This window comes from Lepisosteus platostomus, chromosome 28 (genome assembly GCF_059453375.1).
Source record: "Lepisosteus platostomus isolate fLepPlt1 chromosome 28, fLepPlt1.hap1, whole genome shotgun sequence".
Lineage (NCBI taxonomy): Eukaryota > Metazoa > Chordata > Actinopteri > Semionotiformes > Lepisosteidae > Lepisosteus > Lepisosteus platostomus.
Window position 1 is genome coordinate 8,447,618 of NC_142638.1, and position 24,820 is coordinate 8,472,437.

The 24,820-nt window shown below is 43.3% G+C and overlaps 1 protein-coding gene across 3 annotated transcripts in view; it reads left to right on the forward strand.

Annotated features, from left to right (window-relative positions):
• LOC148638776 (lens fiber major intrinsic protein-like) overlaps positions 1-24,807 on the forward strand; it is a 90,688-nt gene extending 65,881 nt beyond the window's left edge. Inside the window, exons 4-7 of one of the 3 annotated variants that reach the window (XM_088623214.1) lie at positions 20,188-20,576; positions 20,665-20,826; positions 21,303-21,383; positions 22,176-24,807. In XM_088623214.1, the coding sequence (XP_088479340.1) occupies positions 20,188-20,576; positions 20,665-20,826; positions 21,303-21,383; positions 22,176-22,337 (794 nt within the window). In that variant the 3' untranslated portion in view covers positions 22,338-24,807. Of the gene's footprint in view, positions 1-20,084; positions 20,577-20,664; positions 20,827-21,302; positions 21,384-22,175 lie in introns of those variants that run through there. The other 2 variants (XM_088623213.1, XM_088623215.1) reach the window with 2 other exon arrangements.
• The last annotated feature ends 13 nt before the right edge of the window (positions 24,808-24,820 follow it).

The window sequence follows — 24,820 nt, forward strand, 5'->3', positions numbered from 1 at the left end:
TGACCTATAACCACAGACATGTTGACGAGTCAGTTTCCCAAGGGGCTTGATGCACAGGAGGGCTGACTCGAGGGGTGCCCTGCTTATTCTAGAGACCCCTTTATGAGCCTCATCTCCTCCTCCATGGTTTTCCCCTTATTCCCAGGAGAGAGGCAGGATAATTGCCGCGTATTGAGAAGATAATTAATGGGTTAAAGGCCTCAGGAAGAAACGAGAGGTCAGTGGGTCAAGGAGATACGGAGAGAAACTGCAGCCTTCTGGTTTCACTCTTGATACATTATCATTAGGATTATTGGTGCTGATGAGTTATTCTCAAAGTCCACAATAGATAGATAAGCAGACATATTTGTATTTGAGATGTATTTGTGATTCCAAGTGTCAGCATGTTCCATATGTTACCTGTTCCATATGTATTGGCTCGCTGAGAGCTAAAACCAGCTTAAAATTGCTGGAAACATTTTTTAAAAGTAGACATGGGAAAAATTGTACCTCCCTCAGGGGATTTCTTCAGGAATATCACAGCAGACTGGACCCTTCTCATCCCAGCAGGTATAGTAATAAAAGGATGGCACCACGCTATGTGATGATGACATTCTGAAATAAGACTTTTGCTTTACCAGGTGTAGACAGCCCTTGTCAGTGTCAGTGTGTCTCCGAGGAAGCTGGGAATCATTTATTGAGTGCAGTCTTAGGCATCAGTTACACATTAGGCATAATTTCATACTTCACTTTGTTAAACCCCTGTATCTGTGGGACCCTGCCACTGCAGGATAGTTTCAAGTGAATGTGTTCCAAGCACATTTGCCTGCTGCACTGTTATGTTGTTTCTCTTGGTTATGCGAGTACACATAGTCCTGTGGAATTAAGTACGAGGCGGATAGACATTGCTTTATGCTTTAGGAGCTCACTGAGATTTGCTGCCCTGTATTGTCCTTCTCATCAAGTACATTTGTATTACTTAAAATGAAAAGATGGCTTATCAATACTCCTTGCTCGAGCAGAAACACGTCTCCTTCTGTCCTCTCCCCCTCACCGCCCCGAAATGCTTTTTTTCTGTACAGTCAGACCTCTGTTTCAGGGAGTGCATCAGAAGCAAGTCAAACTTTGTCCTTTGAGCACAGGAGTGTGTATGATCTTAAGTGCAAGAATCTATCAGATGTTAAGTTACACAGGCTTGTTTAGCCTGTAATCCTCAGTGCAGTTTCAATTATTCTGGGTTACAAATAGATGGGTACTGATGTTTGCAAGACATATTGATATTATTACTGAGATGTTTCCCCAAAGAGCCTTTGAACGTGTGTCTGACATGCTCCTTGTGCTGATGATGAATGTTTGCTCGGCACCTGAAAGATGATGTTCTGTGTATTTTCTTATTTTTGTTCTCACTTCAAGCTCACAAATAAGAAGCTCTTAGACCTGCTTCAAGTTGCTCTTCAGACAGTACGCTAGGGAAAAACATACCATCATTTCACAGGCTCTGAGTTCCAGTGTGAAAACATCCCATATCACCAAATCAGTAATTTCTGTTACTGTTAATGCTGTTAATGACAAACTTTTATTGCCGTTCACATGCGGAATACATCTGTTCTTGAGGCATTTCTGTCATGAAACCGGTAGAATCAGTAATTGCATCCCAAGAGATAACGCAACTTATCAACTCTGCAGGACGAGTATGATTTATTCCCCAAGCTCAAAGCTTTTTTCCACTTTTTAAAAAATCAACATGAAACTGGAAGACCATCAATTTGTCTTCAACCTCGTAAAGATCGGCAAAGATCCAAATGTGAACAACGGCATTTCAAAAGGGCACTTGGCGTGCAAGAAATAGCTTCTAGCAAACCGTGAGCTTCTGCAGTTTCTGCCTGTGATGTACAGTATATAGTGCCCAGGTAGGACCTCAAGCAATGGTAATGCTTATTTTGGGTTGCATATGACATGTAGCACACTGCATAGTGAGTTTATAGAGTGACAATTTCCATTTTAGCCAGGGGTCTGCAGCGCTGGTCTTGGAGAGCCCCAGTCCTGGAGGTTGTAGAGGCAACTGAAATAGTTCACAAAGATGTAGAAAGCATGCCGATTTCTCCTACCATAGAATGTTATTGAGCAAATGAATTCATTTAGCTTTGCTCAGCCTGAAGAGCAGAAGATACAGTGGGTCTTGAGCAGCAGGGCTACAGAACAGAGAAAGGACTGCATGGGAGCCATTCTGACTACTAGCCTTATTGTGTTATTTTTCCCCTCTCGTTTCTTTCTAGCACAAAGGAACCAGAGTTGATGTCCGTTTTCAGTCCAGCCAAGGAGATTGAATAGATGCTATTAACTTTTTCTGTGAGAACAATAGCAAAGAAGCTCTGTAAACTGAGAAAAGCTTTGGAGTTTTTAATTTTCCGGACATGCACAGCTGCTCTGACATTCCATCTGCAACGCAGTATTTATATAGTTATTTTGCAGTAAACTATGAATTTATCTGACATAACTGGACTGGGCTGTGAGGGAGCTTATAGCCTTTGAAACAGAAATAACTCATTTTGCCTTGTGAACATGACCAGAGATGGATATGCTATACTCTAATCATGTTGGAAATCCCAGTTGATTGGGGAGGTGGCAGAAAGACAAAATATCGTAAAATAATGTATGCACTTGCAAAGTCCCTATTCTCATTGTGACATTTTGCACTGGTGGGACAGTTTCCTCATACTGATTTGAGAATCACTAAAATTCACTTTTTTTTCTGTGCTTTTATCAGAGCTGCTATTTACGTGTCCCACTAAAGGGGACATCTCTTGAAATGTGAAGAGGATGCAGGTATCTCTTCATATTACAAGCCAGGCATGCATCCTGTATTAACATGCACTCTCTCAGCCCTCAAGATGTATCTAGAAACACCTATAAAGCAGTAGCATGGCAGGCCTTCTTGAATCTCATCCAATGGATGTTTTCAAGTGGACCTAGTGTGGTTCATTACAATGAAAATGGGGTGGATTTCTTTAGTTAGTAACGATCTAAATCTCCACTTTTTTTTTTTTGCAAAAGTGTTTGAATGTCATAAGGTGGTGACATCAGTGAGCTGAGGATCATGACCCTGTTGCAGTCATCATTGATTCGATGGGTGCTTGATGGAGTCAGCACTCGCTGACCAGCCTCTCGCTGCTTGGCAGATTGCTCAGCTTGTCAGGTAAAGGCTACAAAACAAAATGGGGAAAGAGGTGGCAAACTTCCTACGGAATGATGGAAACCAGACGATCACGTTCCACTGGCCTCTCTGCATTCTGCATTTAACATGCTGGGGGGAGCAGGCTAGTAAAAAAAAAAATACAGAAAATGCCCAGGAGAGAAGTTTTTCGTTAGGAAACCCTAGCCTACATTCCTGAAAACCTCAGAATCTTTCCATCCATAAAGTCTCACAATGTCACACCCTGGGGGAGAGTGGGGAGTTGTGGGGAATGGGGTTTGGGGCAGATAAAAACTAAAGCTCTAGAAGGAATGTTTTCATGACTTCTGTCATTTCTTTCATTCAAAAGAAATTCCAGTCAAAGAAATAATAGTTTGCTCGCAGACACAGCCGACAGTAGAGGGACAGGCTTGTAGCGGATAAAGGTTTGAAGCTGCTCATGAGTCACAAAGCCAGCTCGTTCTTTCTTAACCACTTCTAGACAATGCCTGTCAGGTTCTCCACTGCAGTTCGTAATTGCCATCAAATCACATTTTTATCTGAATCTGGCCTCCGTTTCAAAGGTGGCACATTCAAAAAAAAAAAAGAGGAAATGCTTCGATGAAGATAATTTCCCCAGCAAAGCCTTTAAAGTTGATGAGACAAACAACCGTTTTCTTCACCAAATAACATTATACGCGATGGGAATTTTTATAATATGGTACTCTTTACCGCTGTAAAGCAGAATCCATTGTTAAGTGTTGGTATCGTTTCAGGCTGCTCAAGCGCTGTGATCTTATCCAGTAATTGAACCTTACTTTTACCTCATTCCAAACTGATTCCTAGGGATTGCATTCGTGTTATTCTCAGCAGGAAACAGACATGCTGTAATCTGTTGTATTTGCAATCCAAATACACTGTGACAGCTGTCAAACACCCAGACAAGAGGAACCAGGCAGTGGAGCCGAGCAATTTGGTATTAATTCAAGCGGCTGAGACACAGAAAACCAGTACCTTGCTCTTAGTGTTTCGGGATAAACTATCGCAAAATCAATGTCCGTTTTCAACCTTGATGAAAAATAAAAAGCTCATACAAACTTGAGTTTTTTGTATTGGTACCAGTAGGAATTGCAGTGCTGAAAAAGAAAACGTATGCTAGCTTTTTTTACTGAAAAAAAATAATCTCTGTAAACCACAAGCAGACGTCCCGATTAACAGGAGTTTGGGGTTCCAGAAGAGTAGTCATCTCTTCCTTTAAAAAAGGCCGGCGATTCGTGGATGTGTGCAGCAGACAGAATGTCGGTTTCTAATGTCACAGTCTTGAACCCCCACCTTCTCCTCGCCCCAGTGAAACAGAGCATGTCACTTCTCCTGCCTGCTCCTTGCATTAGAAGCAACAGAGACAAGACCCTTTTCTCATTTTCCGCAAAGTAGGAGCCCCCAGAACAAGAGTGCTGGCCTCCACTCGCACATACGCATCAAGCCTGGATGTGTTGTGAGAGGAGAGTGCTTCTTCAAGACTGGCCCATTTCCGGCGTGAAGAACTGTAAACACCACGGGTTGAGGTGGGTATTTGGTGTGGCCTTTGATAAAGCTGTTTGACTGTTTTCTCCGGGGGGTGTTGGTGCGCCCTCTCCAATTGCTCATGGATATTTCTCTGTTACACGGGCCTTAAGGCCTGGCGCACCAGCTGAGCGACAGGCAGCTCCACCAGTGATGTCTGATTATTCAGTAGCTCCCCCTAATTAGCCGTGCAGCCTTTATCGATGTTAGTACTGAGCACTGCAGAGTTTAATGCTGCTGTAGGAAGAAAGACACCACAATCGCCTTGCATTGATTGTTCTCGTATTGTATTCCCATCACAGCTAATAGGATTAATCTTTGATCTACATAAAATATTGTACAGGTTGAAAGACATTAATATATGCACATTAGCGTAGGCGTATGCGGTGGATCTGAAATTATTTCTGGACTGGCATGACCTGCTGTATGTTTGAGTGTTCTTGTATCACCTTTATGGGGATGGAAAATTACATTTCTGGTTCTCATCTCAGAAAATCCTTCGAAAACACAAATGCGGATCTGCCAATCTTGTCCTCCATCCATTCCTCTGCAATTACAGAGCAGACCTTAAGGGACACATTGAAAATAGGTTTCTTCGCTGAAAATGCGATTGGTAATGTAAGTTTTATTACAAGGTAATTGGTTTAAAAATGGATTTATTTATCGTTTTTAAAACATGTCATTTCAGAATTTCATTGCAGGGCACAAAGACTAGTGCAGTCTTGTTTGCAGTTTTACTTGTAATTTTGATTATTATATAAAATCCACATATTAAAGTATTTGGGGGGGCTGATTTGAAATATGTTTTCAGAAATATGCTGGCACGTCTTGGCCAGCGTCACACTATGTCTTTGTTGTGGCCGTTCAATAGCTCTGCAGGTGACACTGGATTAACGGGTGCCTGAAAGCTGAATCCGATCGTTGGGTTTTCTGGTGTAAAATAAACACAGCTGATGGCGAGCGGCTGAACATTTTCTGACTGAGACCCTGTGAACTCTTCTGCGTGTCGTGAGGTGCTGCCTGCAGTGCTGGGGTGTCCCACAGTCCACGAGAGAGACTTTGTCACCTCAGAAATTGAATGTCGCCTGTGCTGAAATCGCTGGCTCCTCTTCACAGCGTCTGGATCTGCAGAATGCTGAGCTCAGCGCCACAGATGCAGGTGTGAAGGTCGAGGGGAGCAGGCTACTTTAATTTAAGGCTGACGCTGCTGAAATTAGAGCAGGCAGTGCAGATCTCTTCAGGCAGCCACTACACAACCCCTACATAAAGGTGAAATCACCTCTTTTTTTTTTAAACGGGCACCTGTTGTCTTCCTGTTGTTGAGGCATTAAAAAAGAAGCCAAGGTCACAGATCAAAGGCTCCATGCTTTCCTGCAGGGGGATTTTTTTCAAAAGAACAATCTCATCGTGATACGACATGGTGCCTTTCATATATACAAAATGGGGTTAGCATTTTTCCTTAGAGTTTCAAACCTGAAACGATCAAGCACTATAATATGTTATCCAGCTTTGTGGATCTTTCAAATCTCTTCTCATTTCAATTACTTTAATGCCTGTCATTTTAAGTCATTATTAAGATTTCCTGATCTGAGACTAAACTCGTATACCATTCAGACAGCTCAGGAATTACACTGAAGAGATCAGGATAAGGTGATGTTTAATCACACCAGAGAGAAGTTCTTTTTCCATTTGAGGTTTAAGACCTGGAAAAGTACAAAGTATGATTTGACCAATGATGCTGCCTTTCAGGTATCAAATCTGCCTGTTACACCTGAAGGAAGCCACTTTCTTTACAAATCCTCTCTCCTACCATAAAGCAAAGGTGCTGTTTGTTTTATATTTTTGAAAGCGTTCTGGAGTGAGAGGGAGCACGTTGGATCTTGTTTTGGAGGCATTATTTTGTTTAAAAGTTTATTACAATCGCAGCTTCTCAGCTCATGATTTGATTCATTGTAGCCTCAGAACGGGTCCTGCATTTCAACCTCTGTGCTTATTGAGAATATTGTGTTGCCCACATTACTTCTGAGGCGTCAAACACTTCACAGATGGCAAAGTTTTAAATTTGTAATTCTTATGGCCAGGAACAGACTGAAAGATTAAAATTACTCCCATAACAATTTTTAGCAACTCCGTTCCAAATTGTTTCCTCATTACTCTAGGGGAGGCACTGGAGAGGTAAATCGTTCCCTCGTCCTTAAATTATTGGGGCCACCCTTCACTCTTGAGTGCTTGGCACTTACAGAATTGCTTGAGGTGTTCGGGGTGGAGAAAAACTTCAGAATTTGTCCCCCCTCTTCAGCAAATCAACTATGTTTCCTTTTTTCATGTGGAGTTTGAAACCCCCAGAATGATGCTTCTTTTCTGAAGTGTTTCCAAATAGTACCTGTGTCCCTAGCATCTGTCTCCATTTTGTTGAAAACTCATGAGAGGTAAACTGAGCCAGCCAGACCCACGGACCCCCTATCAGCAAGGGCCCAGATGGAAGCTGCAAGGAATGTACACTATACTGTAAACAGGCACTGTCCTTCGGATGAGACATGAAACTGAGGTCCTGACTCTCTGTGGTCATTAAAAATCCCAGGGCGCTTCTCGAAAAGATAAGGGGTGTAACCCCAGCATCCTGGCCAAATTTCCCATTGGCCCTTACCAATCATGGCCTCCTAATAATCCCCCTCTCTGAACTGGCTTCATCACTTTGTTCTCCTCCCCACTGATGTGTGGGGAGTGTTCTGGCGCACTATGGCTGCCGTCTTATCATCCAGGTGGGGCTGCACACTGGTGGTGGTGGAGGGGATCCCCATGACCTGTAAAGCGCTTTGAGTGGAGTGTCCAGAAAAGCGCTTTATAAGTGTAAGCAATTATTATTATTATTATTATTATTATTATTATTATTAATTGTCTGGTAATGGATGGAGTAGATGTGGAACTCCCCGGCCAAGCTGTTGAATTAGCTTTTCTGAAGTCATTGAGAAAACTGCAGAATGGGATTATTGAGGCAACAAAATATTCAATCATGCTTTCATTCCCTCAGTGTGTGCTTTGGTTCTGTTATATTCACAGCAGCGTAATAGCAGTAAAATCCGATGAGTTTTTCCAGTGCTTTTCCATTTTCATCTCCCACCTTGCCAAAGCGTGAAACTCTTTCCTGCACATACTGTAGCACTGGAGCCTGCTGGTGCTGCGGTTTTTCACTGCGGTGCTTGCTGAAGCCGCTCTGGGGGGGGGTGCTCACCACGCTGGCGGCCTCAGTGCAGCGAGCCTGTGTCCCGTGAGGCTCGGCGTGTCTTGCCCCGGCAGAGGAGAAGACAGCGGTGGTCCCGGCTCCGACAGGCAGCAGGTCAATGAACGTGCCGAATGCGTCTGTGCGTCGGCTTGTCTTCGGGATGCTTCGGTGCCAGCATTCTTCAGCGGTATGATAATCCCATTGCTCCTGTGGACAGATGTTTCTGATTGGAGCTCCCGGGGGTTGTTCTAGAGGAAGGTTGAGAGTTATAATTCATGGGACTGGGTTTAAGGCCAACGAGTGTCCCCGTTTTAATCAAATATACCTATATGCTGTCAGTCACTATTTAAATTTTGGATTCATTTCCGTCGAGCCACTGTCCTGGTTTACAGTGGCCCACTGCTCATTCGGCTTGGTGCACCACAACAGTCTCTGAAGCAACAAAACTCTTGAGCTCGGTGGAGGGCAAAATGGAAGCTGAGGCTTCAAGAACGTTTCATACATTTTTGCTTGAAACTTAATACAGTTCTCTTTGTGTGAGTTGGGGCTGCCCTTGCAGGTGAGCGATAGGAAATCAAACTGTTAGTGAAGCAAACAGGAAAATGCAATGGTAGAGGCAAAGCTGGGCAGCCAGAAACAGCCATGGGTCCAAAGAAAATGGAGACAAACTCAAATACTGCAAATCCGATCCGTTTCTCTTACCGGGCAGTCTCTCAAGGAAAGGCAAAGTCTCTTCCCGACTCTGTCCGGCCTGTGCTTCACAGCTGGTCAGGAGTCTAGAGGCCAGAAGGATGGGCAGACGGGGCACTAAACTGCATCTCCAGTCTCCTGCCAGCTAGTCTCCCAGGAAGCTCCACAGTCTAGTCCAGCTGCCCGCACAATAACCCCGCTGCATCACGTACAAATTCTTTTTTTAAATACAAATTGTATTTTTATTTAGTTTCACAATCAGCAGCAATCAAAAATGAGAAGAAAAAAAATCTATTTCAACTCCCCCCACCAGCACCACCACCACATCTGCTCCCTATAATGGTAGCCCACCTCTGAAAGGAGCAGAAAAACAAAACGTGTCTACAACGGGGTTTATATTGCAGTGGGAATATTAAAACGTGAAATATATGCACAAAGAAAAAAATTACAGAGTGATTTCACAATGCAAATGACTTTGTAACAAAATCTTTACCCTGCCTCCAAGGAACGCATTTAACAGGCACATTTGTGAATGTGAATTAGCCTGCAGGCCAAAACCATTAGTTAAAACAGGAAGCCTGAAAACAAATTGTCCATGTCACCCAACTCAAGATCAAGTGGTCTCAGATAAACACTGCCAGGCCATGAACTGCATTTGTTTTGCATCCAAGACAGGTGGTTTCAGAAAATCCATTTCAATTTGCACCTTAGAGTCCCGAAAGGAGTTTACTTTTGGAGAACAGATGAGGTGCCGGAGAGCACAGTTTTTGGTATTCGGACTAATACAGCAGCCCATGTCAGGAGTTTGAGTGTCGGACACCAAAAAGTGTCTACCTGTAACAAAGAGGTCAGGAAATGTGATGACGGTAGTTGCCAAACCCATGAGCCAGTTTTGAATTTTCTGGGAGAGCAGATTAATTTGTTTTGAGCAAAGCTTGCTTTGCTAGTGCTGGTCAAACTAGGGGTAATGTTTTGTAACCCCAGGGTAAACTGTCAATTCAGTCAATCACAGACGACCGGCCCTTCATTGTGCTGTAGAAATTGCATTATTAAGTAAATATTACACAAGAGATGGTACTCTTTTGTAATACTTAGATATCATAATTAGGTAAATATCACAAGAGAATGCAAGCAGTGACGTTTGGTATCAATCTAACGTATGCATGTTTTAAAGAAATATGTTAAGTTCAGTACTAACAATGAAAAAGTTAATGGCACCTTGATTCATTCATTCTCTTAAGGCAACGATGATGGAATACTGGAGTTCTGGAGGCTTAGTCTCAATAACATTTATCACGTTTAGGTTTGATGTGTGATGGACCTGCGTCCTGTGCAGGGTGCACCCCGCCTTGCTCCCGTTGCTTGCTGGGATAGACTCTGGCTGCCCTGCGACCCTGAATTGAGTGCAGCGGTTAGAAACTGGATAAAAATTTGGTGGACGGCATCAGGGGGCATGGATATAGCTGTCTGTTACTCGCATTGCTTTTAGTTAAGGGTCCCAGACACGTTTTCTGGAAGCACGGCACACAAGGAGCGACTGCACTCTGGACAAGATGCTAGTCCATCACAGCACTCACACTTCCAAGCACATACTGCAGGGACCATACAGAGGGGCCAGCTGGTGTAGCCAGCATGTTTTGGGGGAGATGGGAGGAGACCAGAGAAAACAGGAGCAATAGAAACCTGGGCAGGATCCTACCCCAAATCCCATGAGTCCGGAGGCGGCAGTGTTAACTACCGCCTGATTTGCTGAAGCCTTTGCAGTTTGTTTGGCAGTCTACAGGCTGTTAGGGGCTTGCTCTGTAAGCTCTGCTTGACACAGCTGGTAAAAATGAGACCTTTCAGGAGACACAAACTCTCCTCCTTTAATCAGGAGCTAGTGCCCCACGTTTGTATATCTGTGCCTCCTTAATCTTCAGCAACAAAGTGGTGAAGACATCTGCCCATATATGACAATAAATGTGTCCTCCCTGTGCAACATACCCTTCTCCCAGTGACCCTAAGGTTCAAACAGCAAATAATAAAACAGTACAGCTGCAGTAGCTCAACAGCGGTTGACAGACAACAGGTAATTGAAGATGAGAGGCCATAACTACCTTCAACATCCTCCCCCCATAATTGCATTAGTATTCAGGCAGTTCATAATCAGGAAAGGTCACAAAACGGGTCAGGAGCATACTGAAGAGGAGAGGCTGTGGTTGAACTACTGTGTGTCGATCTGCAAACAGTTAGTCTGGAGGTTCTGAAAGATGAGCACCAAACCCTCTGTTCAGGTTTCTGTTTGATGCTGTTTTAACGGCATGAGGATAACTGCATTCCTTGGCAAGAGATTCATCCTCCATCGATGTTTTGTAGTGAATAAACATGTAAACTGAAAGCTAACTGTTCAGTGCATTTGAAAAGTTCTTAAAAATTGTATTTTAATAAAGATCAACATCACTAGAGACTGAAACCACCCTAGAACAGATAATTGGTACTTAGCTTACAAAGAAGCTGTATTTGCAGAGAATATTCCATGCACATTTCCTGATTTTAAAGCTGAGTAACAGTTTATGGAGAATCGCTGTGCATCAGGGAGGGAAAATAGAACTCACTAAATGTATTACTTTGAATTTTTTTTTTTATTTCTTAAGTTGAAACTGGCTCACCACGGGTTTTTGTGCGTTGTTGTCTGAAAGCGTGCGGAATCATGTTAAAAGCACTGAGTGTCAGTGCAGATCTAACTACTGTGGCTAAAAAGCTCTGTCTTTCATGTGTGGGTAGCTTGCACAGAAAGGCTGGACCAATGGATGACACTCAGTGGCGTATGAAGGGTGTTTTTCCTTACATGGTTTAATCTGGGATGGCCAAGAGTACCAGGGTAAAAACAGCAAACTAGAAACTTTGCTGTGCACAGAATAGTATAGTAATAGTGTGATACAAACAGGAAATGCAAAGCAAATGCACATTCTCTGCATAGTATAACTACAGCTAAAGACTTTGCAACACCACTTTCAAAACCGACACAAAGTCAACTTCCCATACAATACATTTCTCTTGTCTGTATCAAGGGACAGCAGAAACTGCTGATTTAAGGATTGATTTTCTTAATCTGTTGTTTACTGTCTGTGTTGCATTAAATCTCGGGTCAGTAGTTGGTAAAACAACCACAAACAGCCAAGAGACTGAAACAGTGTTGTTGATTAATATCTGCCTTCCTATTGATGATGCTCTGTGTCATAGGGGTGATTTTAAGCCTATATATTTGGCCTCTTCAGTTGCTCTGCATTGACACTTTGTGGTATAAAATAATATGAAATTCAAAAACAGCAACAGGAAGGGATATTGTCTGTAGGTTCAAGCGCAGATGAAAACTCTCCTTGGCAGCGAAGCTTCACAAGATGAACGACTGTTTGTCTTGACTGTGCTGACACCCGTAGGGAAAACCTGCAGACATTGGCAAACACCAGGCTCAGGGCTGGGAGGCCTGGTCTGTGTAGTGCAGTTACTGTTTTTGCCTCGCATGGCATTTTAAAATGTTTTAATAAGTGATACAGAGAGTGGATGAAATCTTGATCCTTAGCAGTCAGAATTAAGTCTTTCGTACATTACCATCTTATGGGGCAAATAGAATGACTTCTTCCTTGGGAATGAGACTTCCAAATTTCCCTTTTTTCTCGGTTTCTGAAGGCAACCAAAAAACCATTAATGACTGTTATAAACACCATGTTTGCTCATAGAAATCAGAGTTAAAAATTCCTAATTTTCCATGCTTTTTTCTGGCTTGGATGAGACAGGCCAGCTGCGTAGCCCCAGTTCTGCTGGTGATGTGGGGAACTGGGAATTGGGAATTTCAAGAGGCAGAGTGCATCCCGCCTCCTTCCTTTCGTGAGCGTTCCTTCATTAGACTGATCAAATCCGTCGCACATCTGCCAGGCTCTGGGCTGGCTTTTCCACACAAGACGATTGAGCAGAATCAACCCAGGACCACGTTCCCATGAAACCAGTCGAATTCCCCTTCGGAAATGCTGTAGAGAGGAGTTCAGTGTTACTGTAGGTAGGCGTTATTGTTCTGTGTTAAAATTTAGGTTAAATGTTTCCGATTTGGGTTTCATCTGAATGCATGTGCTCACATAGAGAATAAGTGTGTAATCAACCCAATGCGTACTCAATTGTCCAAATTTTAAGCTGTCATCCCTTCACCTTTACGTTGATCAGTATGTATTTAAAACAACTCAACAAGCTTGATCAGAATGAATCATTCCAGTATTATCTGCATTAGCTGCGTTTGCACCATTGGTATTAAAACACAGGGCTGTTAAAACATTTCCATTTCAGGTCCACTGACGTTATGAGAGGATACATGTCGCCATCTACTGAGTAACCTGTGAATTTTCACCACAGTAGTAAGTAGTAATAAGCATCGTTCAAGAACATGCAAATCAAAGAAATCAAACCATTCAATTCTGAAAATTAAAAAAAAAAGCAGTAGTCCTATCAGGCCAGTATGAAGGTGTACGATCAGATCAGGTGACATTTTAGGATTCTAGAGACAAGACAGGCGAATTTGGCATTCTTCCTCCACTGCAATCAAAGGCTGAGGGGGGGCCAGTTAATTTAAAAGTTAATTTCAACATTAGAGGCAAAATGTGAATTTGTCTTTTTTTCTCTTTAACACTTGTAATTTAGTTGTAACTGAGAAACCAAGGTTATTAGGACACAGATGTTTGTGATGTCTTTGCTTTGCAAGGGCTCCCTGTCATTTCTCCTTTGAACCACTGTAAATTGCTGTGAGCCTGGTAGCACAAGCAATTGATTCCAGACCTGCTGACCTGGCATTGTTAATTTTTCACTCGGTACAGCCAATTAAAGCAAGTCAGGATAACTCTCCAAGTTAATCGGCTCTCTGAACGGCACATCTGCAAAATAATCACTCTCAAAACCTCCGACACTTTCCTTGCTATGCCTTTCCACTAAGATTACGAGCGAGTCGTAAGAAATTTGCAACATTTGCCAGTGATTCCCCGGCATGCTGGAGACAAGGTTCTGTGATTGGGCGTCAGGAAGCTGTACTGGAGCCTGGTGTGTCCGTGTGTCTCTGAGCCAGTGGGAGCACAGCAGACGTTGAGTGACAGGTCACGCAGGCTAGCCGATGTGAGAAGACAACAGAGGTCTTCTAATCGAATATGAGTTTCTCATAATTAGCAGATTATAATGACTCTCCTTTAATGACGCAGATGGTGGTCTTTTTAAAATACAGACAGATCTTTCAGATCTTAAACTTCAACTGTTTTTTTTTATAAAAGTTTTGTGGTGGTCAAAAGCAAATCTGAGTGGAAAATATATTTTCAAAACTTATGGAAGTGCTTCAAAAGATTGTCTTCCTCTTAAAAAAAACTTCTGATTGTGGCACACAGAACAAGCTAGGTACTATGCCAATGCACAGAAGAAACTCAAAACCACACTCCTGGTTTCTGTTGCATTCCAGGTGCTGATATTGACTGTCTTGATAAAGCATGACTGAATTGCTGGGAATCACAGTTTAGATGGGTTAAAGTTATATTAGACTGTTGTGGTTTATTGGAGGTTATTAACGGAAGTTCAGAAGGGATAACAGCGACAATTCAATCGTGCACAGCTGTTCCTAAACACCATCATTAGCTCTATACAGTATATCGATCACAAACTCCCTTCACATTCGTCTCCAGTATCCCTCCTGCACCCCATCTCCACCTTGCTGCCCCTGAGTTCAATGGGGTTCGATCCTCCTTGTCCTATGGCTAGGAGGCTACCCAATAACCAAGCAGGTCAAACCAAACTTTTCTCGCCAAGAATTCCAAGCATTCACAAAGCATTCAGTTCATGGCTGCTATTGTATCTAGTTAATTTGTTGTATTATCTAGAGGGAAATGAATTTACTGTGTACTTTCGGTGGTCTTCTAAGATTGAGACTCTTAAGTCACCCTGGACTTCGCTAAAGCTTCAGATGTCTTCACATGTGACAAAGAAGAGCTGTCGATACCTTTGAAACCAAAGCAAAGTACTTTGTGAAACAAAATGGGAAAATAGCAATTATGCTTACAAGTGCCGTACTACTGTAGCTCTCTCCTTTTACAGCCCTTTGGAAAATTGAGTTTGAAACCTCAACTGTAAAGTCTGGATATTCATTTTGCAGAGTGCAGCCAGACAATCCCAAAGGAGGATGCTCATTTCTTTGTTTGCTCTCAATGGCTGTGATGTGTTTGACAAACAATCTTTAAAACATCCCCCCAGAGAACTTTCTTCGGTCACTATGGGCTTTTAATGGTTTCCCAGGCAACAGCACTGTGAAAGCAACAGCCAGAAAAGATTGGACCATTCAAATGAATCTTGTACTGCCACTGTCAATTAATAACTCACTTACATCATGCAGGTCAGTCTGGTGTGATGGGGACACTGAGAACTTTCCTAACATCACAACGGTGATGGACTCTTTGTTATCTCAAAGGGAAATGCATTAACATACGTATAAGATGTTCAAAGTTCAAAATCAGAAGGGCACCATCTGGCCTCTTCCTACTTATATGTTTTAATTCTGTCTGGATCTGTCAGAACTGGTGAGAGGGAAGAAAACATCGCATTGGTTAAAATGGAAAACTCATGTGTTATTAGTGAAAAGGCCCATAATTAAATTGATGTCATCCTTGTGCATGCTGGCTAAGCGTTTCTTGATGGTCATGGAAAAGTCAACATGTTTAAATTCACAATTCCAGTCTCTTTGTAAAACTCAAGTGGGGTGAAAACTGCAGATATAGAAAAGCATGGCACCATCTACTGGTGAAAAAGGTTTTATTTATATCATATGGATATATTTTAAAAATAAATCATTATTGTAGCAGTGAGCATGTGCATAGGGATAGGGGGTAATATATTTCTGTATTTTTCTAATAAAGAAGCTTTTTTGAGCACTAAAATGTTACAATTTATCATGTTTTGCAGCTGCAGAATGAGTGCAAGTTTGGTTTCTGTGCCTTAAAAAAATAGTTGTAAACCTCCTGCATTGTTAGTTGAATCCATGAACATTCTAAAAGCTAGTCAGTGCTGATACAGGGTGCTCTTAGCATAGACTTTGTGGATTCACTTGCTGGCCCTAGGTTCTGTAATGGGTCTCGTTTGTTTTTTACCAGAAGTATGTCAGACAAAACAGGATGTTCTATAAATAGAGCTATTCACTTTGGGCTATTCAGAGTGCTTTAATTGTCAGTAGTTTGTTGTGTTGCAAGTACCTTTCATGAGAAATGAAAACACAAATGACATTGTTCCCACACTGTGACTCCAGAAGTGTCTGTGGCTGATGTACAACAAAAGACAAAAATAAGCGTTCAGGTTGCAGAGTAAAAAATAAATGGGGTTTGCGATGAAAGTTTGGGAGGGGTGACATCAGCCAAGTTCAGTCGGCCTCCGCGGTCAGTCATTCAACAATGCTGATGTCATTTCCTCCCATTAAGCATTATAAATACTGTACAGAATCCACTTTTTACACTCGCCAGCATCGTCTGCGTCCCTCACCCTCCTCTGCAGCTGCCCCTTAGTCACCCCTCACTCCGCAGGGGGGTCCCCAGCCTCCTCGGGTCACCCTTCAGCCAAGCAGGTTAAGCCCAGATTGTATCGTGACCAAAACACTCAAATCCTTTCAGGATGCTTAATTCCTGTGTTGTTATTCTTAGTGAAGTGTTGTTTCTGCCAAGGAACTGTAGCCTGTCCTCCATGGAAACACATTAATCAAGTGTTACAAACAGGCTTAGATACGCAATCCACATGCTCCTTGCTAATGGAGCATAAAAATAGGTGGACAAATGTATTTAAAACCCAAAAGTAGGTCACAGGCTGGTAAGATCCAGCGTGCCGGAGGGACAGGAAGAGTGCCAGCGCGACAGTAATGGGTGCCAGTGGAGTGTGTCGGGAAAAGGGAATCATCTCGGGCGATGGAAAATGCTCTGACCTTGCCGGGAAAAAAAACGGGTTTGTAACTGCTCAGATCTTAAACTCTTCCAGCCCCCACACCATTAGCAGAGGCCGCCCCATGACTTGACAAGCTGCCGTCTGTTCGAGGGGAATAAAGGCCTTTCTTGTGTGCGATTCGGATGCCGGGAAATAAAATGCTGCAATAAAACGAGGCGGCAAACAGGTGGAGGCGATATCCCCTGTCTGGTAATGGTGGCTAGAAGCATTCCTGACCTGCAATTCAAAGTGGAGTCCCCATGGCTCAAATTCAGAGGACTTCACATGAGCAGCACAACAGTGGAGCACCACTGGGTATTCAGGGCCCCTGGGGGGACAGGAGGCGCGTTAATGGCACATATTGAGCCGTTCTGTCCAACACTTTAGATTAGGGGTTGCAAATTCCATTTACAGTTTTTTGTACTTTCTTCACTCAACATCACTTATAGATTGTCAGTAGCCTGGTACATGACCCTGATTAAGTGCATGTTCATTAACAATTGTCTGATTGCCATAAAATGTATATGTGATGTATAGTTGAGAGTTAATAGTCTGTTTGTCATGTATACAGTATGCGAAGTGTAATTTGCAGACCCTGAAACTAAATGTTGCAGCTACACCAGTAGGCAATCTATGACTACACAGCTATGTCATTGCCTTGAAGCATCAGTGCTCATCAGCAACCCTAGAAGGCAGAAGGGTAAATAAAATGTTGTACGTGTTGGTTTCTGTGATCTCACCGGTCAGGACTGAGTGTTTTAATCTCTACTAAACTAACAGAACAATGAGTGTATTACTGATGCTTAAAACACCAGTGCAGGGTATGTCTGTTGTATACGGACGCAAACTAGCATCTTTATGTGATTAAATAATTTTCGTGCACTTAATTGTCCAAGAGTGCAGATTGATTTTTTTTTGTGCTTGTATGCTGCCTAGATTAAACAGATCATGGAAGTTTGGCGAAACTTTAGAGGCTGTAGATGACAAATACATCAACACAGTTAATGTATTTATTAACTGTATTTACACTCTATTGCATTTATGTATTTGAACAATGTAAATTGTGATTAACTGTGTAGTTGATAATTAAACAGCCATAGGGTTCAGCTATAAAATGTAGAAACGGAATTTGTCAGGCTAAACTAAAATGCTACTGGAATGTTTAACACGCATAATAACACTTATGTTGATTTCATTCAAGCAGACTAGGATATTAAAACATCCTTAAAGGCTGCATTTATCTGTAGAGACTGTCGCTGTAGAACGTACAGCTCAAATGACATGGTGCCAGTATCATTTTGGATAGAATGTTTTTTTCTATTATTATTGATTTTATTTTTTTTTCCTTTTAGTTTTTCTGTGTTTTTTTCTCCTCCTGCGTCTGGGAGCGCAAACTCCTGTGGTCCTGTGGTCCTCTCTTCTGCGTCTGCTGCATTGAGAATCAAAAAACAGTTTGGCATTAAAAGTATATCCCAAGGAGTGTGGGTTTAAGGCACCAGCTCATGTCTGGTTTCAGTTTGTTATGCATTTCAGAGAGATCTCCTTTTTATTGTTAAGAGTCTTAGGAAAAACAAATAACCAGCTGAAATCCAGCTGGTAGCTTCCACTTCCTGTATAAGCTGTTATACAACGAAATCACAAAATCTCCTTTAAACGTCCTCCTTTGCTGGCAGTAGAAACATAATTCTTTTTAATAAAACCTATTTCTAAAAAGTTTTCAACAGCTGGCTGGTTTCCACGACCTTGGGGGCCTAGCTGCGGGCCCGTTTCTCCTGCACAACTGTGCTCGTATTGTTAAGGCCGGCCCTCTGTGACTTGTCTCGGTGGTTTCACGTTACCCGAATGCTTTATCACCTTATGCGGTGATGAAAGAGTCTTTATCATCCAGCTCTGTGCATTTCCTCGTAGCCCACTTATTCCATGCATGGAGACAACCAGTGCTACCTGAGGAGAAAGCTTCTACTAACACATATACAGGGAAATGGCCAGCAGGCTCAAGGAGAGGTACACCCTGGATGGGACGCCAGTCCTTTGCAGGGCAGACAGACACAAATGCACACCAAGGCCAATTCTTTACCAAGTCTATTAGTCTAAACCAGCTTGTTTTCAGACCGTGGGAGGAAAGTGGAGTGCCTAGATGGATTACATGTGAACCTGGGGAGAACATGCAAACTCCACGCAGACAGCACCCCAGCTCTGGAATTGAACCCAGAGCTGCAAGGCAGGAACGCTAAATACTGTGCCACTGTGCAGACGTCTACATTCCTTTATCATAATATCATACTGTATATTTAATATGTTGTGGCTCCGCGCTAAACGGTTTCTGGCCAGTTTCTTTGGTCAGTTACTGAACATGACCAGCCAGTTGCCTCAGTCCATTAGTTGCAAAGCAGCCCCATTGCGGAGAGAGGTTCTCTTAGCCATTAGACTGTCAGTGAGCTCCCACAGCTTGACAAACATGTCGAGCCAGCTTGCTCAGTGTCACTTTTAGTCAAATAGGGAAACTGAAGCTCTCTTCAGCGACTAATGTGCAAATGGCCTTTTTTGATTCCTTAAAGTGCATGCATAACATAAATGGTTTTTGCACCACTTTGCTCTAGGATATGTTTCTTCATTTCATTTTTGTTCTGTTGAAGGAGAGGCTAATGTTTTTTTCTTCAGACTGCAAAATGCAGTCTTCTTGGGGTGAGTGCAACAGGGTTGCAGTAGAGAGAGACACAATTTCAATTTCTCTTTGAAGTGACAAAAGCCCCCGTTCAAAAATATGTTTTACTTTCCGCCTTTTTTTCCTTCTGAATTAATGCTTTCAGCTAGAATAATTTTACACGCTGTTCTTAGTGCCTCATTACAATATTGGCGTTTAGCAAAACCTCTTGTTCTTAATTGGGAAAAGTCTCAGAGGTTCTCCACATTAAATAACGGAGGCACAGCGAAGGTCAAGAAAGGCAGATTATTTCAAAATCTTCTGGAAAAGAAAGAATAATTCAGCTGGCAAATAGGCTGTTTACAACAAACATCAGGAAAGCACACACCCAGGAGAGAAGGTCTTAAAGCATCAGCATCCTTAATCCTTTCAATTCCTGCTTGGATTTTGTTTTTTTGCTACACTTCAGATTTTGTGCAGCGAAAATAAAGAGCCTTCTGTCAAGCACGTGCGTGCTGAAAAAAAGACCCCAGTGAGGCGCGGGCAGCCAAGCTGGTTAAAGGACAGACAAGAAGGCAGGCTGATGAGTGGCGTTTGAACATACTTCACTGACACTCGATAAACCACCGTGCGAGAAAGGGGACCCCTCCCGACATTTACAAGGTGCAACGTGAGAGTGCGGAACACTGCACCGCTGAGTTTTTCTTAAGACTACAATATGATCCCTTATTTAAGTCTCAAAAAAACGAAAAGAAAAAAATTCTCCCTGCCGTGCGTCACCTGTTACCTTATAAATACAGAAAGGCAGTCAGAAAGGCAAACATAGCTCTTGTGGAAATCAACCTTTCTTAAGACGGTAACCCAAAGCTAAAATGCTGGGGGACTGCGGGCTTGCCTTGGCTTTGAAGGAAATATGGACTCTCTCTTTCCTGAGAGACGTCTTCTTTGAATTTGCAGGCACCGGCATCTTCCTGTTCGCAAGCTTGGCCTCCACCCTCCTGTGGCAGACGGATGAGTTTCGGGGTGCAAACCCTGGGGCGTCTTGGACAGTGTCCGCCGCGCACACGCTCGCCTCGCCAGCTGTTGTGATCGGAGCGTCCCCAGACCCCGTCCGCGTGTCTCTTGCCTTTGGGATTTCGGTCGCTCTGGTGTCCCTGTGTCTGAGGTCAGGTGGGGGTGTTCATCTGAACCCCGCGGTGACCCTGGCGCTCTTGGCTGGACTGAGGGTGTCTCCACTGCGGGCAGTCCTTTACGTCTTATCCCAGCTTGGGGGCGCCTTGATGGCGTCCGCGGTGCTTCTGGGGGTGACTCCGGAGGCCATCCGGGGAAAAACTGGCATAAACGAGGTGAGTGGACATCTTGTATCGTCGGTTTGGTCATTGAAAACAAGTCCTCTGTCGCAATGATCCCTTTCTGCTGGCGTTTCTTTTTCAGCTGAGCCCAGGGGTCTGCGAGTATCAAGCCCTGTGTGTGGAGATGTTTGTCACCTTCCAGTTTGTCCTGTGTGTTTTTGCCACGTTGGATCCAAAATCTGCCCTCCATAAGTTGGCGCCTCTTGTGATAGGACTGGCCGTCACTCTAGGACATCTTGTTGCTGTAAGATTTACTTTATTCAATCTGTTCTTTTTTGTTCTCGTTCTTTTTTTAGAACTGTAACTATATCTACTGAACACTAGACAGTAAGCAGAAAAAAGTACTTCTTATGCTCTCACTGAAATTGAAGTGGGGTGGCTAGCATTGATGCAGATTGTGGATCCTGGGTTTGATTTCAGGCTGGGGGGCACCTTCTGTGTGGAGCTTGCGTGTTCTCCCCCGTGGTGCATGGATTTTCTCCAGGTGCTCCCAATTTCCTCCCACCTCCCCAGAGATCTGCATTCGTTTTAAACTGTGCGTGTGTTTGTGCCTCGCAACAGACTGGCTTGCGCCCTGTGGTTCTCTAATTGGTCTCAGGTCATCATGGCCCTTTCCAGGAATAAGCAGCTTCCAGTTTATGAATGCATGAGCATGCCTTCTCTTCCTGGGCCACAATCTTCCCGAGGTGATCACATGCCCTGTTTGTCTGATTTCTCCAGATTGGCTTCACGGGCTGCAGCATGAATCCAGCTCGGTCTTTCGGTCCTGCTGCGGTGACTGTTAACTTCAGATCTCACTGGGTGAGCCCTCGTCTCTGAGCCCTGTTCTTTCCGCAGGTCTTCGGGTACCCTTTGAACTGGTCTTCAATTAATTACGATGTTTAATACACAGGAATGCCTAAGTCCTTAATGTAGGTCACATAGGGGATCCTGCTTCCCCATCACTGCAGTGCAGATCCCTTGCGGATGGTGGGGGACCTCCATTCTGCACCAGCTGCCCCACGACACAGCAGATCAGGTGGAAAAGGGAGAAATTCTTTCACCACTTTAACGGAGGAGAAGCTGTGGTGAAGCCAGGCTGTACGAGCCCAGAGTGGAATTTATCATTGACACCCGGGTTAACACCCGTGATCTCGTGACAGCAGGGGTCCTGTGTATGTGGATTTGCATGTCCCTCTTTGCGTTTTAATGGGCTTTTCCCGGATGCTTTGGTTTCCTCTCGCCTCCCGAAGGCATGCATGATTGGGTTTCATTGGATAATCCTGGTTGTCCCCTAGGGACTACTCCCAGTTCCCATCAGCTGACTGAACAAGGCCTAGCACAGAAAAACAAATGCCAGTAACTCAGAGCCTTTAGGCAGGCATGATACCGAAGTGAGTGTGATCAAAAAAGAATCTGCTGCATAAGCTTTCCTTGAGTCAAGGTGAAGATGCATTCATCATTCATGCTCAAGGCAGCTGTGGCTTCTGACGAGCGGTGTGTTACAGATTTGGTGATGCACTGTAATACGAATGAGGAATGGTTACGAACAGAAGGAGGCCACTCTAGCCCAGAACTGTCTAAGCTTTTTTTTTGGGACCGTTTGTCTTGCAGGTGTTTTGGGCTGGTCCCTGCGGAGGCGCTGTCCTGGCCTGCCTGATGCACGATCTGATCCTTTTTCCCAGGTGGGGCGGCAGGAAGGAGTGGCTGCTGGAGATGAGAGCGTCCTGCCTCCGGGATAGCCGCCCGCAGCCAGGCACCAGGGAGACGGAGTAGGGTTCTGGAAAAACGCCGCTCCTCCGATAGGAACAGGGCGAGCGTTACAGTTTTGAGTCTGACTTCACTATATTGGAAATGTGGAAATGATAACTGTGAACCACATTTCAAAATACGGGTAAAGCATGACATTTGTTAGACATCTTTTCACTCTACATCTGTTCGCCTCCCTTTCCAAAACTAGTCTGAGAAATGTGTTTTAATTTCACACCAAACCTTCTCTTTCTAGAGATGCATAAGCCTTTTAGAGCGTTTTTTTGCACCAAAGACCACCATTACCTCTCTACACGGCAGACGGAATGAAGTATTTAGAAGTGCAACAGGCAGTTTGTGATGAAAAACAATTGTCAGGAATAAAATATGTAAGTTATTAGCTACTAAAACTAGTTTACTTAATCATTTCTTTTGGAGCATGTCCAAATATCTTTTTTTCTTGACAGAAAATAATTTTACACACCGGGTCTCATAAATTTAACAAGCAACATGTCTGTGAACAAATTGTAAGCTGTTTTTAAAACAGATATACATGGGATAGCTGCTATACTTATAGTGCACCACAACACAAAAGCAGACTATATTCCCTGGTAGTGTATAGCTTAAAGATGGATAATATTAGTTGCCTCTTTAGATGTAATATTATTTGTACCACTAAAATAAAATGCTGCTGTAATGCATAAAATTCGTTTGATAAAAATCGATTAATGATGTATCATGAAAGGTGATGTTAAAATAAACTATTGTTATTATTGATGCTGTAGTTTAAGTACTGCTTCAGAACTATTACTGGAACAGTAATAGTTATTTCACTCATGACACTGCAGCCTGACAGTTGCTCTGAGATCAGGAAGTTTGCTTTTTCCTCCTTGAATTTATTTTTAATTCTGTGTAGCTTGCCAAGGAACCTTATCAGCATTCTTTAGGAAGAGCTGTGTTGTGTCTTAATTATCTGGTTCACCCAGCTCTCTGTATTGCATCGCTGTAATATCTGTTATCAGAGGAATTTCAGTATTCGCTGCTGCATTGAGAGACTGGCATGAAGGCGACACATGTCTTCGTATTCTGTTGAAATCAGGCTGTTCAGGCCTCAAGTTCCAAGGAGACTGGAAGCTGTTTGCTTTTGTTTCTTTCCTCCATAGTTTCCAGAGACTTCTTGGATTCACAAAGCTGGCAAACCTGTGCCTTTGGGACCAGGAATAACCTGTGTGCTCAGCAAAGCCTTGCTAACAAAGCATGGTGATGAGCTGGGGATTTTCAGGATCATTTAGAAATGTATACGTTCAGCCTATTGTAATATTTCAGTATTATATTAGTATGCACATATAAGGACTGCCAGCAGCCATATCACCCTGCAGCTCTCAACTGGCTACCCACTGAAGCTAAGCAGGGTTGAGCCTGGCTGCTGCTGGAAGTGGTGTTAGTGAGACCAGTGGGGGGCGCTCACCCTGCGGGCTGTGTGGGTCCTAATGCCCCAGTATAGTGGTGGGCACACTATACTCTAGTGGGTGCCGTCTTTCGGATAAGAATTTAAACCGAGGTCCAGACTCTCAGTGGTCATTAAAGATGCCCGGACATTTCTTGAGAAGAGTAGGGAGTTATCCCAGTGTCCGGGCTGAATTTCCCCCCTTGACCTTTACCGTGGCCTCCAAATTGTCCCCATGTATGATGGTCTTACACTTGCCCTGCGATGGACTGGCACCCTGTCCAGGCTGTACCCTGCCTTGCGCTCGTTGCTTGCTGGGTAGGCTCCGGCTTCCTGCGACACTGTATGGTATAAAGCTGTTTGGTGAATGACAAGGCATACAGTATATAAGGTTTAATGCAGTATTCCATTACCTACAGAACCTCTCATAATATATGCAGAGAAAGGTGTGACCCAATGCTTTGGCTGTAGAGCCACCTTCTACTGTACCTGAAGAAACATTGTTTCACAACAAATTCTCCTTTTAGAAGGAGATTTTCAATATTTTAAAAGGTGGAGACAAAATTAAATGGGAACAGTGTTCGATATGCAAACTAAAAAAAACCTAACCAACCTTTTCTGACTAAACACCTAGAACATGGTTGTACCAGCCTTCCAATTTTTCTTGATATCCTTAGAGTTACAAGGTGTAAGTTGTAAAATGCAGAGTTTCATAAAATCCCCATGAACAGACTCTTGTCTGCACCTGGATAATCTGCGGTATATATCAATGTGTTCACCATGGTTCAAAACGGCTTGCTTGCTCCTGGACTTCAAAAGTTAGCTTGCTTTAAAATACACTGCCATCATCGCTTCAGACCGTGCCTATTTAGGGAGGGAACATCGATGACCTTTCCAGTGTTTTGTTACTACACTTTACACAGCTTTTTAACTGGATATATTGTATGCTGTAGAAACTTCTCAGAAAAGCCTGCACACATTTTCGGGTGAAATACAGTGTTTGAAGCCCTATTTAGCTGTAGAAAATTATCCAATAAAATGTTCGTCACTGTTGAGTTTAGTG